Raw genomic sequence first — 15,224 nt, forward strand, 5'->3', positions numbered from 1 at the left:
ATATCTAGAAATACAGTTAACCAGAGAGGTGAAAGATCTCTACATCAAGAATTACAAAATATTGCTCAAATAAATCAGAGATGACACAAATGGAAAAACATTCCATGCTAGTGATAGGAAGAATCAATATTGTTAAAATGTTCACACTACCCAAAGCAATTCATAGATTCAATACTATTCCTATCAAACTACCAATGACATTCTTCACAGAATTAGGAAAAAACTATTCTAAAATTCATATGGAGCCAAAAAAGAGTCCAATAGCCAAAGCAATCCTACGCAAAAAGAACAAAGCTGGAGGCATCACAATACTCAACTTCAAACTATACTATAAGACAACCATAACCAAAACAGCATGGTACTGGTATGAAAACAGACACATAGACCAATGGAACAGAATAGAGAACCCAGAAATAAAGCCACACACCCACAACCATCTGGTATCAACAAAGTTGACAAAAACAAGCAATGGGGAAAGGACTCCCTATTCAATTAATGGTGCTAGGATAACTGGCTACCATATGCAGAAGATCGAAACTAGTCCCCTTCCTTACACCATATATAAAAATCAGCTCAAGATGGATTAAAGACTGAAATGTAAAACATAAAACTTTTAAAACCCTTGAAGAAAATCTAGGAATGGTGGTTCACACCTGTAATCTCAGCAGTCTAGGAAGCTGAGGCAGGTGAATCACTTGAGCTCAGGAGTTCAAGACCAGCCTGGGAAAGATGGTGAAATCTCATCTCTACAAAAAAAAAAAAAATACAAAAATTAGCCAGGTGTGGTAGTGTGCACCTATAGTCCCAGCTACTTGCAGGGCTGAGGCGGGAGAACTGCTTGAGCCCAGGAGGTTGAGGCTACAGTAAACTATGTTTGCACCACTGCACTCCAGCCTGGGTGACAAAGTGAGACCCTGCCTCAAAAAAGAAAAAGAAAGAAGGAAAATTTAGAAAATACCATCCTGGACATAGATCCTGGCAAGGAATTCATGATAGAGACAACAAAAGCAATTGCAACAACAACAAAAAAAATTGGTAAATGGGACGTAATTAAATTAAGAGCATCTACACAGCAAAAGAAACTATCAACAGAGTAAACAGACAACCTACAGAGTGGGAGAAAATATTTGCAAACCATGTGTCTGAAAATGCTCTAACATCCAAAATCTATAAGGAACTTAAACAAATTAACAAGCAAAAAATAAACAACCCAATAAAATGGTGGGTAAGGGATATGAACAGACACTTTTCAAAAGAAGACATACATCTGGCCAGCAAGCATATGAAAACATGCTCAACAGCCCTAATCATTAGAGAAAGGCAAATCAAATCACAGTGAGATACTATGTCACATCAGTCAGAATGGCTGTTATTAAAAGGCCAAAAAATAACAGATGCTAGTAAGGTTGCAGAGAAAAGGAATGCTTATACACTGCTGCTGGGAGTGTAAATTAGTTCAACTGCGGAAAGCAGTTTGGCAATTTATCAAAGAACTTAAAAAGGAACTAGCATTTGACCTGAGAATCCCATTACTGGGTATCTATCCCCAGGAATATAAATTGTTCTACCATAAAGACACATGCACAAGAATGTTCACTGCAGCACTATTCACAATAGCAAAGGCATGCAATCAACCTAGATGCCCATCAATGGTAAAGTGCATAAAGAAAGTATGGTACAAATACACCATGGGATAGTATGCAGTCATAAAAAAGAACAAGATCATGCCCTTTGCAGCAACATGGATGGAGCTGGAGGCCATCATCCTGAGTGAACTACTGCAGTAACAGAAAACTACATACCACATGTTTTCACTTATAAGTGGGAGATAAACACTGAGTACACATGGCCACAAAGAAAGGAACAATAGACACTGGGGCCTACTTGAGGGTGGAGGGTGGAAGGAGGGTAAGGGTTGAAAACTACCTATTGGGTACCATGCTTATTACCTGGGTCATGAAATAATCTGTACACCAAGCTCTCATGACACACAATTTACCTGTATAACGAGTCTGTACCTGTGCCCCTGAAACTAAAAGATCAAAAACACTTAAAAAGTAGTGTCATATAACTGTAAACAATGATTTAAAGGAGCACAGATTTAAAAGACCCCCTGATTTTATTCTTCTCACATGAAAATTTTTAATGTTTATGCTGTTGCATATCTGAGTGCTTATCATAGAATCAAAGTGTGAAGTATAAAAAAAAAGGCAGTTTAAGAACATTCCAGTGTTTCAAAGAAAGCACTTTTTAAAATGAATACACATGAAGAACATTTAATTATGTCATAAAATAAATGCAGCACTATAAGATAAAGGAAGACTACTATTGAGGTTTGGTCTTTTCCTCTCTACAGCTGCAATCATCTTCAACCTGCTGAACTTAACTCAATGGTTACAGGAATTTTTTGCCTTTTCTTTTTTTTTCTTTTGTCTCCTATTCAGTTCACATTTCAGGCTGTTCAAGCAGATGCCTGTGATTCTGGAGATTCAAATCACTGGTGTAAGTTTGTTCTCCGTTTCCTCAGTTTTCAGAAAATTTTCTTCATAAAATGATCTCCAGCTTTTTGAAGTACCTTTGGTCTTCCTCATCAACAAACACTAAATTTACTTACTGAAAATTTTTTGTTCACATCTCTCATTGTTGGACTTGGGTCATATTCCACTAAAAAATAGTCTCATTGGAATTGATTCACCTTTTACTGGTGCACCATCCATTATTTCATATTCGGCGATTGTTTCTGTTTCTGCTGTGGTACTGGGTCCAGTTCCTGTGATCTCTTTTTTGATCAGTTGTAACTCCATATGTTGTATTTTTATTCTTACTACTAAGAAGTAAATTTTTCAAACAATTATATGCTTTAAATGATATTTTGATTTATTATATTCAAATTATATGTGTAGACAATCTTCAGTGCCCACTTCCATCTTAATACAGTTGTTAACATCAGGACAGGTGGCAAGCTGATGAACAGTAAGATCATATTCTTTTGCTAAATCTGTCAGTCTTCTTACTATTGTCACTTTAAGAAAATAACAAGTGGACATTGGCACCAATGTAAGATTCACACGGCTTTGCAACTTGCATAAATTCAAAATCATAACTTCTTCTCTGAGTCAGTTCTCCAGGTAAGGCTATTTCTTTCACTAGGTTTATAAACTCATGAGCATTACTCTTGTCATTGAAAAGTTCCATTTGACCTACAAATTCAATTCTAATTCCTTGGTTCTCTAGCCTCTATCCAGGTTGCTTAAAGGCTAGGTTTACCTTAACTGAAACAGATTCTCTATCATAAAGAGATAGTGTTTTTCTACTTTGCCATCTTCAGTTTTCATTTCTGTCAGTTTCCTGGCTTCCCCATCATTAAAGACAATATTGATCTCACAAACTGGACCCAAAAAGCCTCCAAGAAAACTCATAGTCAGCACTACCGCCATCCCCCCTACTTTTCTCCTCTTCATTCAGGAGAACTCTCAGACCCCATAATTTGGAAAACAGAACCAGTGGTAGTCATTTGAGTGCTGGAATTAGATTAAATCCACAAATAATTGATTAGTTTTTTAAAAAATCATTAAATTCTTAATATTTTTAAAAAGAAGCCTTTGAAATTCAATCTCAAGTAATGCCATCTCAGGCATGGTAGCTCACACTTGCCCAGCACTTTGAAAGGCTGAGGTGAAAGAATCATTTGAGGCCAGGAGTTCAAGACCAGCCTGGGCAACATAGGGAGACACTGTCTCTACAAAAACTGTTTTAAAATTGGCCTGCCACGGTGGTGTGTGCCTTTGGTCCCAGCTACTGAGGCTGAGGTAGGAGGATCACTTGATCTCAGGAGGTAGAGGCTACAGTGAACTGTGATTGCACCACTGCACTCCAGCCTAGGCAACACAGAGAGAATTTGTCTCAAAAAAAGAAAGAAAGAAATATAACTTTGGTTACTAGGTAACAAGTCAGAGAATAGCTGTATGCTTTGCAGTAAGGATCAGATTCTCTTTTGTGGTAAAGCTTCAGACTAATTCTAGGTCTGACCAGCAATGTGCTTATAACTTTAGATTTAGAATTAGCTGGAAGCCTTTGCTTTGCAAAGCCATTTATAACATCAGACAGTCAATATAAGCATTGATATTGATGCCAGATATAACAGAAAACAAATGCAGTTGTGTTTCAAAAAACAAGCTTCATTTATCACCAGCATAGAACAAGGTCTTAATTCCTCTTGGGTCTTTTCAGCCACAAAAATGGCCGTGCAACATTAACAGGCATCCTCTCTGAAATTTAAGGAAAATAATGTATCCAGTTCTTCTGAAATATCAAGTTCTCTAGGTAGAAATGACTAACAAGAAAACACAAAATAGATTCAGAAGAAATATAATAAGTTATTAACTACTGAATAAAGAGGAATATTTATGTCTTAGGTATCCCACATTTTCAAAACTAGAACAGAAAAAATAATTTTTCAAATTATAAAACTCATAATTACAAGACAATAGCTAATGATTGTAATCTCTTTGCTACTCTACCATCAATAATAAGAACAAAATTGAGTTTGGTTCCTATTATTTGTAACAATTATATCATCTATGAATATATAATTATGTTTAGACTGGGCACAGTGGCTCATGCCCATAATCCCAGCTCCTTGGGAGGCCACGGTGGGTGGATCACCTGAGCTCAGGAGTTTGAGACCAGCCTGGAGCAACATAGCAAGACTCTGTCTCTACCGGAAAAAAAAAAAAAAAAAAATGCCAAGCATGGTGGTACATGCCTGTAATCCCAGCTACTCAGGAGGCTGAGGCAAGAGAATCGTCTGAGCCCAGGAGGCAGAGGCTGCAGTGAGCCGAGATTGTACCATAGCACTCCAGCCTAGGTGACAGAGCGAGACCCTGCCTCAAAAAAAAAAAAAATCATATATCTTTTTACATAAAAGATTCAAATAAAGGAATAACATCTAATGGTTAATAAAATACTTAGATTATAAACTAAATGGAGGCTGGGCAAAGTGGCTTATTCCTATAATTTTAGTACTTTGGGAGGCTGAGGTGGGTAGATTGCTTGAGCCCAGGAGCTTGAGATCTGCCTGGCCAACATGCAAAACCCCTCTCATAAAAAAACACAAAAATTATTAGCTAGGTGCGGTGGCACATGCCTGCAATCCCAGCTACTCAGGAGGCTGAGGCACAAGAATTGCTTGAACCTGGGAGGCAGAGGTTGAAGTGAGCCAAGATCCACCCCTTCACTCCAGCCTGGGTGACAGAGTAAAACTCTGCCATAAATCAATCAATCAATCAATCAATCAATCAATTTGACTATAGAATAACTTTCTCTTTGACTATGTCAAATGACTCACTTTATATGAATCTCTGCTGATGTGGGACTCTAATTTTATGTAGAAGGCTAAATCACATGCTCCCAATGTTAATAAAATATTGAAAACATTTAGGATAAATTCAGTTTCAAACTAACGATAAGCTTATCAGAGATATTTACCAAAATAAAACATTTATTTATTTATTTAGAGACAGGGTTTCACTCTCATTCAGGCTGAAGTGCAGTAGCACAGTCTCGGCTTACTGCAACCTCCAACTCCAGGGCTCAAGAGATCCTGACACCTCAGCCTCCCAAGTAGCTGAGACTACGGGTGTGAACCACCATGCCCAGTTAATTTTGTATTTTTTGGTAGAGACGGGTTTCACATATTGTCCAGGCTGGTCTCAAACTCCTGGGCTCGAGCAATTCACCCGCCCCAGCCTCCCAAAGTGCTGAGATTATAGGCATGAGCCACCACGCCCAGCCTCAAAATAAAACTTTTTAACACACAATCAATGAAATCTTTTTCATGAGGATTTAACCATTAATTTCCAATTAGGAAATTTAACCAATTTCTTAAATTGAACTTTTTAAAAAATATTTTCATTGAAGTAGTCATAGATAACAGCAATCTCAAGTGTATAGCTCCATGATTTTTCACGAGGGGAACACATACATGTACCACCACTCCAATCAGGATGTAGAACTTATACAAGCATCCCAAAAGCTCCCTCCCCGCTTTACCTATCTGACTTTCCACAACAGTAACCACTACGCTGACTTTATGTCCATAAATTTGTTTAGCCTGGTTTTTACTTTTATATAAAGAAATGATGTAGCATGTACTCTTTTGTATCTGGCTTCTTTTGCTCAACATTGGATCTGTGAGAACTACTCATATTGTTATAAGTATCAGTACTTTGTATTTTGCTCGTTATTACAAAGGATTCTTTTGTGGGAACATACACAATCTGTTTATCCATTCTGTTACTGATGGACACTTGAACTGTTCTGAGTTTGGGACCATCATAAATAATGCTGCTATGAGCACTGTAGGACATCATTCAGAGCACAAATGTACCAATTTCTGATGAGTGTATATCCAGGAGTGGAACTGAGTCATAGAGAATTAACAGCTTTAGTAGTTACTGCCAAGCTGGTTGGCAAAGTGGTTGTTGCAATTTACACACCACCAAAATTCAGTTGTTTCACATGAAACCATTTTGAATTGAGTTCAACCCAATTGAATTGGTACCTTAATGAATAAATATACTTTTAGTTTTCAAAAGGTCTGAACTTAATTGTTGGAACCATGTGCCTAATTAAACAATTATACTGTTCACATGTGAATTTAACCAAACGTTTGAATACCGGTTTATATACTGCCAAAATAAATCAAAGCATGTCTAATTCTTCCTCCACATAACATAAATCAGTTTATATAGGCTCAACTTTCTACGAATACTAGCATTCTCCCAGATTTATCATTAGGTAAGAACACAAGGACTAACCTACTATATTTCTAGAACTGGCAAATTTCTCCATAAAGCGTGAACTGGTAAAGAGCAATTCAAACATCCTCTCAGAACTGATATGAAAAACACGATTGATAAAAAGTCTTCCATGAAGATCTCTCTCAGGAACATTTTCTAGAAAAACAAAAACACAAACCAAAAGACAAGAAATCAAAGAAAGATAATTTTAAAGTTTTAGGGGGGTTTGGGTGGGATTTTCTTTGTATTGTTTAATTTTTGGCATAAAATCATTTTTAAATACGATTACAACGATGAGAACATTCCAGGACACTATTAAAACTCCAAATAAGAATTGAATATATACATAGGTACTAACTGTAACTATGCATAACAATATATAGTTAACTAAACTACATATAATCAATATTTCAACTGTCAAATCCCAGAAGATATAGAAATATTTAACTTGAATGATATCAAACACCCATAATATGTCACTCAAAAGAATCTTTCAGGCCTGGTGTAGTGCCTCAAGCCTGTAATCCCAGCACTTTGGGAGACAAAAGAGGGCGGATCACGAGGTCAGGAGTTTAAGACCAGCCTGGCCAACATGGTGAAACCCCATCTCTACTAAAAATACAAAAATTAGCTGGGCATGGTGACACATGCCTGTAATCCTAGCTACTCAGGAGGCTGAGGCAGGAGAATTGCTTGAATTACCAGGAGGCAGAGGTTGCAGTAAGCCAAGATCATGCCACTGCACTGCAGCCTGGGCAACAGAGCAAGACTCCACCTCAAAAAAAAAAAAAAAAAAAGAATATTTCAAAAGGGACAAGGACAATATAGAGACACATAAGATAGTATCTACCATAGCAATTAGCAAGTTCTACCTCTGAATGCTCATACATTCAGTAAATATTAATTTATCAATGACTATATCTGCTGTACTTATCAGCCTGTATAATGTTTCAACTTGACTTAATGTTCACTCCAAAGACAAGAATGGCTGTATTCACAACCTATTTTCAACACCACACAAAAGAACTAAGAAATCATTCTGAAAAGTATTCATCAAAGCTAAGTAATGCCCAAGGAAATACTACATTTTTTTTCTGGGAACTTGATAATCATCACGATGTTGAAAACTACTAGTGACAAATGAAGAAGTGGTATCTTGCTCACCTCTTCTCATATGCCCTGGAAATGTAATATAAAATAGCTCACACTTACATAATGCTTCCTGTATGTTAGACATTGTGCTACATACCTTACAAGTATTGATTCATCTTATCCTCACTGCAATGCTATAAGTGGTATTATCATTTCCAGATGAGGAAGCTGAGTCACAGAAATAACTGCCAAGGCTCTATGGCTAGTGAGCGACTGACCTGGAATTTGAACCCACTCCAGCTCCAGAGCACACAAACTTAACATCTATTTTATACTGACAAATGGAATTTAACTTAGAAGAACCAAACAGAAAAGAAAAAAAATATCTAGGAATAGGAGCCTGGTATAATAAAGGAAGTAGCATAAGTAATTCAGTATGAAATTGTAATGATTTCAGGACCAGGATTACTTACTATATTTCGAGGATTATGCCTCATCAATACAGAATAAAAACTGCTACAAAAACTCCCCGTCTTTCAGAAATCAAGCTCTAAGAATGACCTGGTAAAGCATCTGTCAATATTAGTCAGGTTAAATCAAAGGGCAATGGTCTAGGGGTCAGAAAAACTCTTCTAGCTCTGGCTTCATCCCTGACTACTGCTATTTATCCCTCATTGAATGATTTGTGTCTCTCTATTTTGCTAGAGGCAAAAAGGAATATCAGATACATATTGATTTGCTTCTTCTTTCAACAATACTCTATGGAGGCAAAAACTATTTACTGCAATTTCAAATAATGGTTTCTTCAGTGTAGAAATGAATCACAAAACAAGGCAATTTTGCTAAACTTTGTGAAGTAACTTTCCAATTAGGCTTGGGAAATAGCTTTTTCTAACATAGGAGTATTATATGTTCATTGTAAAAATAATTCAAATATTCACAAAGAAAGAAAACAACTAAAAGTGATTCTGCTGATGTTGCTCATTTCCTTCACAGAACCTACCCTGACTTGTAATCAAACTTTTATTGGTTTATTGGCTTTCTTTCTCCTGCTCACTATGGTAAATCAACATACAATCACTTTAAATAAATCGATGTTTGGTTTACAGTGATCTGCAATCTCCCTTGCTCCCTCTCAACCCATACACACATCCCCAATCTCCCGGGATGGTTTACTTTTTGTGACTTTTTCAATTGTCGCTTCAGTTCATTGACTTCAACCGTCTTTATAACTTCACAACTTTAAAAAAGTAAAAAATAGATTCATGATTTTGCCCATTTGATACATATGACAAGTTCAAGATTTTGGAACGTGCTTAGGAAAACCAGTAGAAGTACTCGATTTGTTATAGAAAAAAAGAATCACCATACACTTTTAATAAAACTCCACAAACACAGGCCTGAATGTTACATATGCTTTCTTAACTGCTATAAAGCCAGTCTTTGCGAGAAGCAAAATGTGATCAGAGTTCATGTGCAATAAAGAATCTATACATTATTATTCTTTCTTTATTTCTAAATAGGCACGATTTTTATCAGTTTTAATGTTATCCTTTATGCAACTTACAATGTTACTTCTATAGGATTTTTTTTTTTTTTTTAGACAGAGTCTCACTCTTGCGGTTAAAGGCATGTGCCACCACCACCACCCAGCTAATTTTTGTATTTTTAATAGAGATGGGGTTTCACCATGTTGCCCAAGCTGGTCTCAAACTCCTGTCCTCAGGTGACCTGCCTGCCTCGGCCTTCCAAAGTGCTGGGATTACAGGCGTGAGCCACAGTGCCCCTCTGAAACTACTTTGGAAGGACCATTCTTATAAAAGAAGCAGATAAGAAAGAGGAAAAAAAAAAAAATCCTGGTTTGGGTGTTACTTGCCTATTTGGCCACTGGGGGCCAGAGTAGATCTTCCTAAAGTCCTAGGTTCAGGTAGACAGTATATGACTAATCCATGCCCTGCTGCATACTAAAGCATGAATGTCAAGGACGCTAATAAAGCCGTCACTACCCTTGATCTTTCCAAATGTCTCCCGCTGCACTGACTTCAATGGCAATGATCTTACAACTAAAAAAAAAAGAGTCCTTAAAATGCCTACTTAATGAGTACAACCACAACAAGCCTCAAGTTATTTGTACTGCATTTTCCTTTAAACAACTACTTTTAATTTTACTATTTTTTTGCTTTCTCTCTCTCTCTCCTATTGGTGGTTACAAGAAAGGAACAACAATCATAGTATCTATAACATATATCCTCAAAACTGAAACATAAAAAATATTAAATCTTTTTTTTTTTTTAAGAGATAGGATCTGGCTCTGTTGCCCTGGCTAGAGTGCAATGGTGCAATCAGAGCTCACTGCAGCCTTGATCTCCTGGGCTCAAGTGATCCTCCTGCTTCAGCCTTCTGAGTAGCTAGGACTACAGGCATCCTCCACCATGTCCAGCCAATTTTTTATTTTTTGTAGAGATAGGTCTTGCCCAGACTGGTCTGAAACTCCTGGCCCAAGCAATCCTCCCACCTTGGCCTCTCCAAGTACTGGGATTACAGGCATGAGCCACTGTGCTCAACTAAGAAATACTAAAGCTTTGATCTCTTTCTCAAACCTAAAAGCAGTATAACACACACAGTGTATATTTTGGAAGTTTTAAAAATATGTTTTTAAAAATTAACTTTTATGTTAAGGAAAACACATTAATATAGTAAACTTACATCTACATAAAATGGTTGGGAAATGGGCTTACATTGACTAACAAAATATTATTGTGTGCCGTGTATTATATATAATGCAGTGAAGATGTCTCTTCTTCACTCCTTCCAAGTTCAAGGTGCCCAATTAGGGTAATTCCCAGCTTCTCTCTGCCCCTTTAACTCACTCTAACCATAGGAAGTAGATTATTGTCATGGACTAAATGTTTGTGTCCCCTCAAATTCTTCTGTTAAAGCCCTCGCTCCTGGTATGGCTGTATTTGGGATGCGGCCTCTAAATAAAGTAAGTTAAATGAAGTGGGTCCCAGATCTGGTAGAATTAGTGTCCTTATAAGAAGAGACACCACTATGGAAGGCCGAGGCTGGAGGATCAATTGAGGCCAGGGGTTCAAGATCAGCCTTGCAAACAAGGGGTAAAACCCCGTCTCTACTAAAAACACAAAAAATTACCCAGGTGTGGTGGTGCATGCTTGTAATCCCAGCTATTCCGGATGCTGCAGAGGCTGAGACACAAGAATCGCTTAAACCCGGGAGGCACAGATTGCAGTGAGCCAAGATTACACCCCTGCACTCCAGCCTGGGTGACAGGGTCAGACTCTGTCTCAAAAAAAAAAAAAAAAAAAAAAAAAAGAAAAGAAAAAAAAGAGAGAGTTTGCTCATGCATGCTCTCTCTCTCTCTCTATTGCCCCCTGCTCCTCCCTCACACTTTGTCCCTCTCTCCATGAGCATGTGCTAAGAAAAGGCTATGTACAGACACAGTGTCTGCACATAGAAGGCAGCAAGCCAGGAAGAGACCCCTCACCAGAAACCAACTCTGCCAAACCTTGATCTGAGGTTTCTATCCTCCAGAATTATATGAAATAAATTTCTGTTGTTTAAGCTACCCAATCTGTATTTTGTTATGGCAGCCTGAGCTATGAATACAGTTAGTAAATGTGAAAGGAATATGCTGGGTAGGCTTGGCACACTTCTGTCCTTCCTTCTGGATCTAGGTGCCCACAGAAGCTGATATTTGCCCAGGAGAGATCGTCCCTCCAGTGGGGAGGCAGGTGAACGTTTCCTGTGATTGATAGGTAAGTCCACCTCATTCTTCAGCTCCATCAGCAGCCCACTTATGTTTTACACGTACCCATATCCACTGACTTTGTCACTATTCGTATAAAAGGTCATATTTTGGCCTCTATCTGACTTGCTGTTCATTTTCTTTCCCAATTTTGTTAGCACCGGGGTGGTCAAGAAGAACTGCTATCTGTTAAGCCCACTCTAGACACCATGTACACATGGATTACAATAGAAAACAAAATTGATTACATTATAAAATGTTAAAAATCGTCTAGCATATAATACTCTTGAAATTCAGATAGCCTTTGGGTCATGGTTTTCTTTACAATTATATTAGGATTAAGCTTAATCTCTGTTGGCCTTGTAAAACAAAATAAGTTTATTTTAATGCCATATGGAATATTATTGTCATTTATTTTTGTAATAAATTTCAAATATAGAATCTTCCTCTAAAAGTGAATTAAAATTAAATGGAAAATTTTTAAATTAAATTGAAATGACTTCAGTAAAAACAAATCAAATTCAGGAGCAATTACAATGAACTTTCCATGCTCTTGCTTTCAAAAACTCATCCCATTGTGCTAAAATATAACCACAGTCAAAAGCCTGCATCTTCATGCACAGAAACTTGAGTATTGTTCTGAGGAACATTGTTGAGTACACTTTTTTTTCTTTTTGAGATGGAGTTTCGCTCTGTTGCCCAGGCTGGAGTATAGTGCTGCAATCTCAGCTCACTGCAACCTCCACCTGCCAAGTTCAAGCAATTTTTCTGCCTCAGCCTCCTGAGTAGCTCAGATTACAGGTGCACACCACCATGCCTGGCTACTTTTGTATTTTTAGTAGAGACAGGGTTTCACCATGTTGGTCAGGCTGGTCTTGAACTCCTGACTTTGGGATCTGCCTGCCTCAGCCTCCCAAAATGCTGGTAGCACAGGCATGAGCCACTACTCCTGGCCAATGAGCACACTTTTAAAAAAAATCATTTACAGAGAGAAAGGTTTCCTTTCCAGAATTTTTTAGAATCTTTATTTTCTTTTGGAGGCTACTCAATAATTTAAATTAACATTAATCTCAGAATGCATCCCTGCCATGACTACTTGCTTTCATAATAATACGCAAAATAGGTTTAGAGTAACCTTGCTAAGGTGTCTTTTTTTTTCTTTAGTGAAAGGTGAAAGGTTTATTCGTTTCGAAGAGAAACCAGAGCATAAGAAAGGAGAATTCTTTTTTTTTTTTTTTTTTTTTTTTTTGAGACAGAGTCTCAGTCTGTTGCCCAGGCTGGAGTGCAGTGGCGAGATCTCAGCTCACTGCAACCTCCACCTCCTAGGTTTGGGCAATTCTCCTGCCTCAGCCTCCCAAGTAGCTGGGATTACAGGTGGCTAATTTTTGTATTTTGAGTAGAGATGAGGTTTCATCATGTTAGCAGGCTGGTCTTGAACTCTTGAACTTGTGATCCACCTGCCTTGGCCTCCCAGGCCTCCCAAAGTGCTGGGATTACAGGCGTGAGCCACCATACCAGGCCTAGATGTCCTTTTGTAAAAGGAGGAAAGGAGAAAATAATTTGGGCAGTATTGAAGTAAGTAAAAAGAATACTGGACTGAGACACCTTGTCATTAGCTCAAGTTCTCCATAGTTAACTAGCTATATAATTTTAGATTTAGCTCCTGTAGGTTTTATTTTCCCTACCAGGAAATGAGGGCTAGCCTAAATGAACTAATATGTCACTCTACCTATGAAATGTGAGCATATTACACGGCTTGGTATATAGGAATGAGCATGCAGATTTTTACTACATTTAAAAACTAAATGTGATGAAGCTTTTCAAATTCCAGGCTTCTGAAGACAATGGGGATAAGTTAGATTTAACAGCCTCTTTCTCCTATTTTCTTTAAGCTTCCGTTCCTTTTTTGGTTCTTTATAGGGTGACATTATGTCTAACGAAACTAAATTCTCAATCTGTACACCCCTATTACAAAGATAAACATAATAAGACATAACTGAAATTTTAATAAAATTTATAAGAAATTATTTACCTTCATCAACAGAATCTGAAGTGCTGCTTTTGTCCACAGAAAGATACTCATTTTTACTCAAGTCCAGTGATTTTGATGGCACTAGAGTTAACTTCTTTTCCAAAGTTGGTAAGACACTCTTTTTGGTCTGCTTCTCATTTTGGGACTCCTCTTCACCTAATCCCTAAAAGACAAATAATCTGGTTTCAAAATAAGAAACAGATTTTAAGCTTAGATTTTACAGTGAGAACTTTAATATTAAAGATACACTGAAATATTGCTCTTTGAAAAATGTTTACAGCATTTTGTTTGTTACGCTTGCATCACATTGCCAAAGCTATTAAATGCCAGTCCATAAAATATTAGTAAATAACATATACCATTCTAGAGTCATTCTATACAATAGTAAACACAAGTTTATGAAAAACATCATATAAAAAGGGCTTCACAGACCCCGTAAACCACTTATGCAGAAGGGAAAGAGACAAAAGACAAAAATAATAGAACAATTAGTTCTTTAGAGTAGGCAAGGGAGAAGAACCAAACCCAGTTAGCTTCTCCAACCAATGCCTGCCCCATCATGTCAAGGAAGGAAACTCACCCATCTCTCAAGAACTAACAGAGAAATGGAAAGAAAATGGAGAGATAAGTCACATGTGACTACAGTGGGAGAGAGAAGATTAAGACAAATTAATTTCATAGCAAACTCATAAAAACACAATTGGCTTTGCTGCAAAGGGACTAAGAGATTAAGCATTAAAATGTATTCACTTGGATGATGCTATCTATACTTTCTGAGATGGTTTAATAAAGATGATGTTATCTCCACAATATATTTAATGATAGGCATTAAAGTATGATGCTATTGCTATGTTAGTATTCAAGTAGAATGGTACTGTATTATGATCAGACTTGGTGGAACAGTCCAAAAAGTCTATATAAACTATACAGCAGAATACTTTCTTGCATTTTCTGTATGTACACAGATGAAAGAGAGCACTTTACTTCATGTCCCATGAGATCCTTGAGAAGCACTAAATGGCAGAATCAGCTCCAGGGAGGATACAGCTTTCCATTGGCCACCCAGATAGCAGAATAACAACTGGGATCCAGGACACAATTTATTAAAGGATTATATTACCCTAATCAGAAGATTGATTCTTCAAGCAGAGATTACTGCTAATTTGAGAGTTCCACACTACCAAGCAATATGCCTATTTAGCTAAACCAGGGACCCCTTAACAGATGCTAAGTAGAGTATGGGTCTCTACAGCTCTACGCTTACGCTTCTCCTCTTGTTGCTAGTTAAATTCTATTTCCTGCTATAAAGAATACAAACAGATATTTATAGGAAAATTAGGAGTCACTGTCTTTCAGTGGTTTGCATCTGGGTGACTTTTATTTCTTTGTATACCCTATCATATTTCATGACGTTTTATAAAGTGTCTTTATCACTTAAGAAACTTATTTTCATCTTGGAAAAAAGTTATTATTGTTTTTCTGTTATTTCCAACTTTGTTAAAAGTGAAAATGAGGCAAAGCAAGTGACATATGA

At 37.3% G+C, this 15,224-nt stretch overlaps 1 protein-coding gene and 1 pseudogene across 3 annotated transcripts in view; both read right to left on the reverse strand.

Moving 5' to 3' along the window:
- The window catches only part of GRAMD1C (GRAM domain containing 1C), a 100,495-nt gene that overhangs the window by 22,593 nt on the left and 62,678 nt on the right, over nt 1-15,224 (reverse strand). For all 3 annotated transcript variants that reach the window (XM_032299019.1, XM_032299020.1, XM_032299021.1), the window contains 2 exons: nt 13,691-13,853; nt 6,819-6,956 (listed from right to left, as the gene is read on the reverse strand). In XM_032299019.1, the coding sequence (XP_032154910.1) occupies nt 6,819-6,956; nt 13,691-13,853 (301 nt within the window). The remainder of the gene's footprint in view (nt 1-6,818; nt 6,957-13,690; nt 13,854-15,224) is intronic.
- Nucleotides 2,126-3,696, reverse strand: LOC116565452 (annotated as a pseudogene).

The sequence above is a fragment of the Sapajus apella genome, unplaced genomic scaffold (assembly GCF_009761245.1).
Source record: "Sapajus apella isolate SASKATOON/1434 unplaced genomic scaffold, GSC_monkey_1.0 scaffold40, whole genome shotgun sequence".
In the NCBI taxonomy this organism is placed as follows: domain Eukaryota; kingdom Metazoa; phylum Chordata; class Mammalia; order Primates; family Cebidae; genus Sapajus; species Sapajus apella.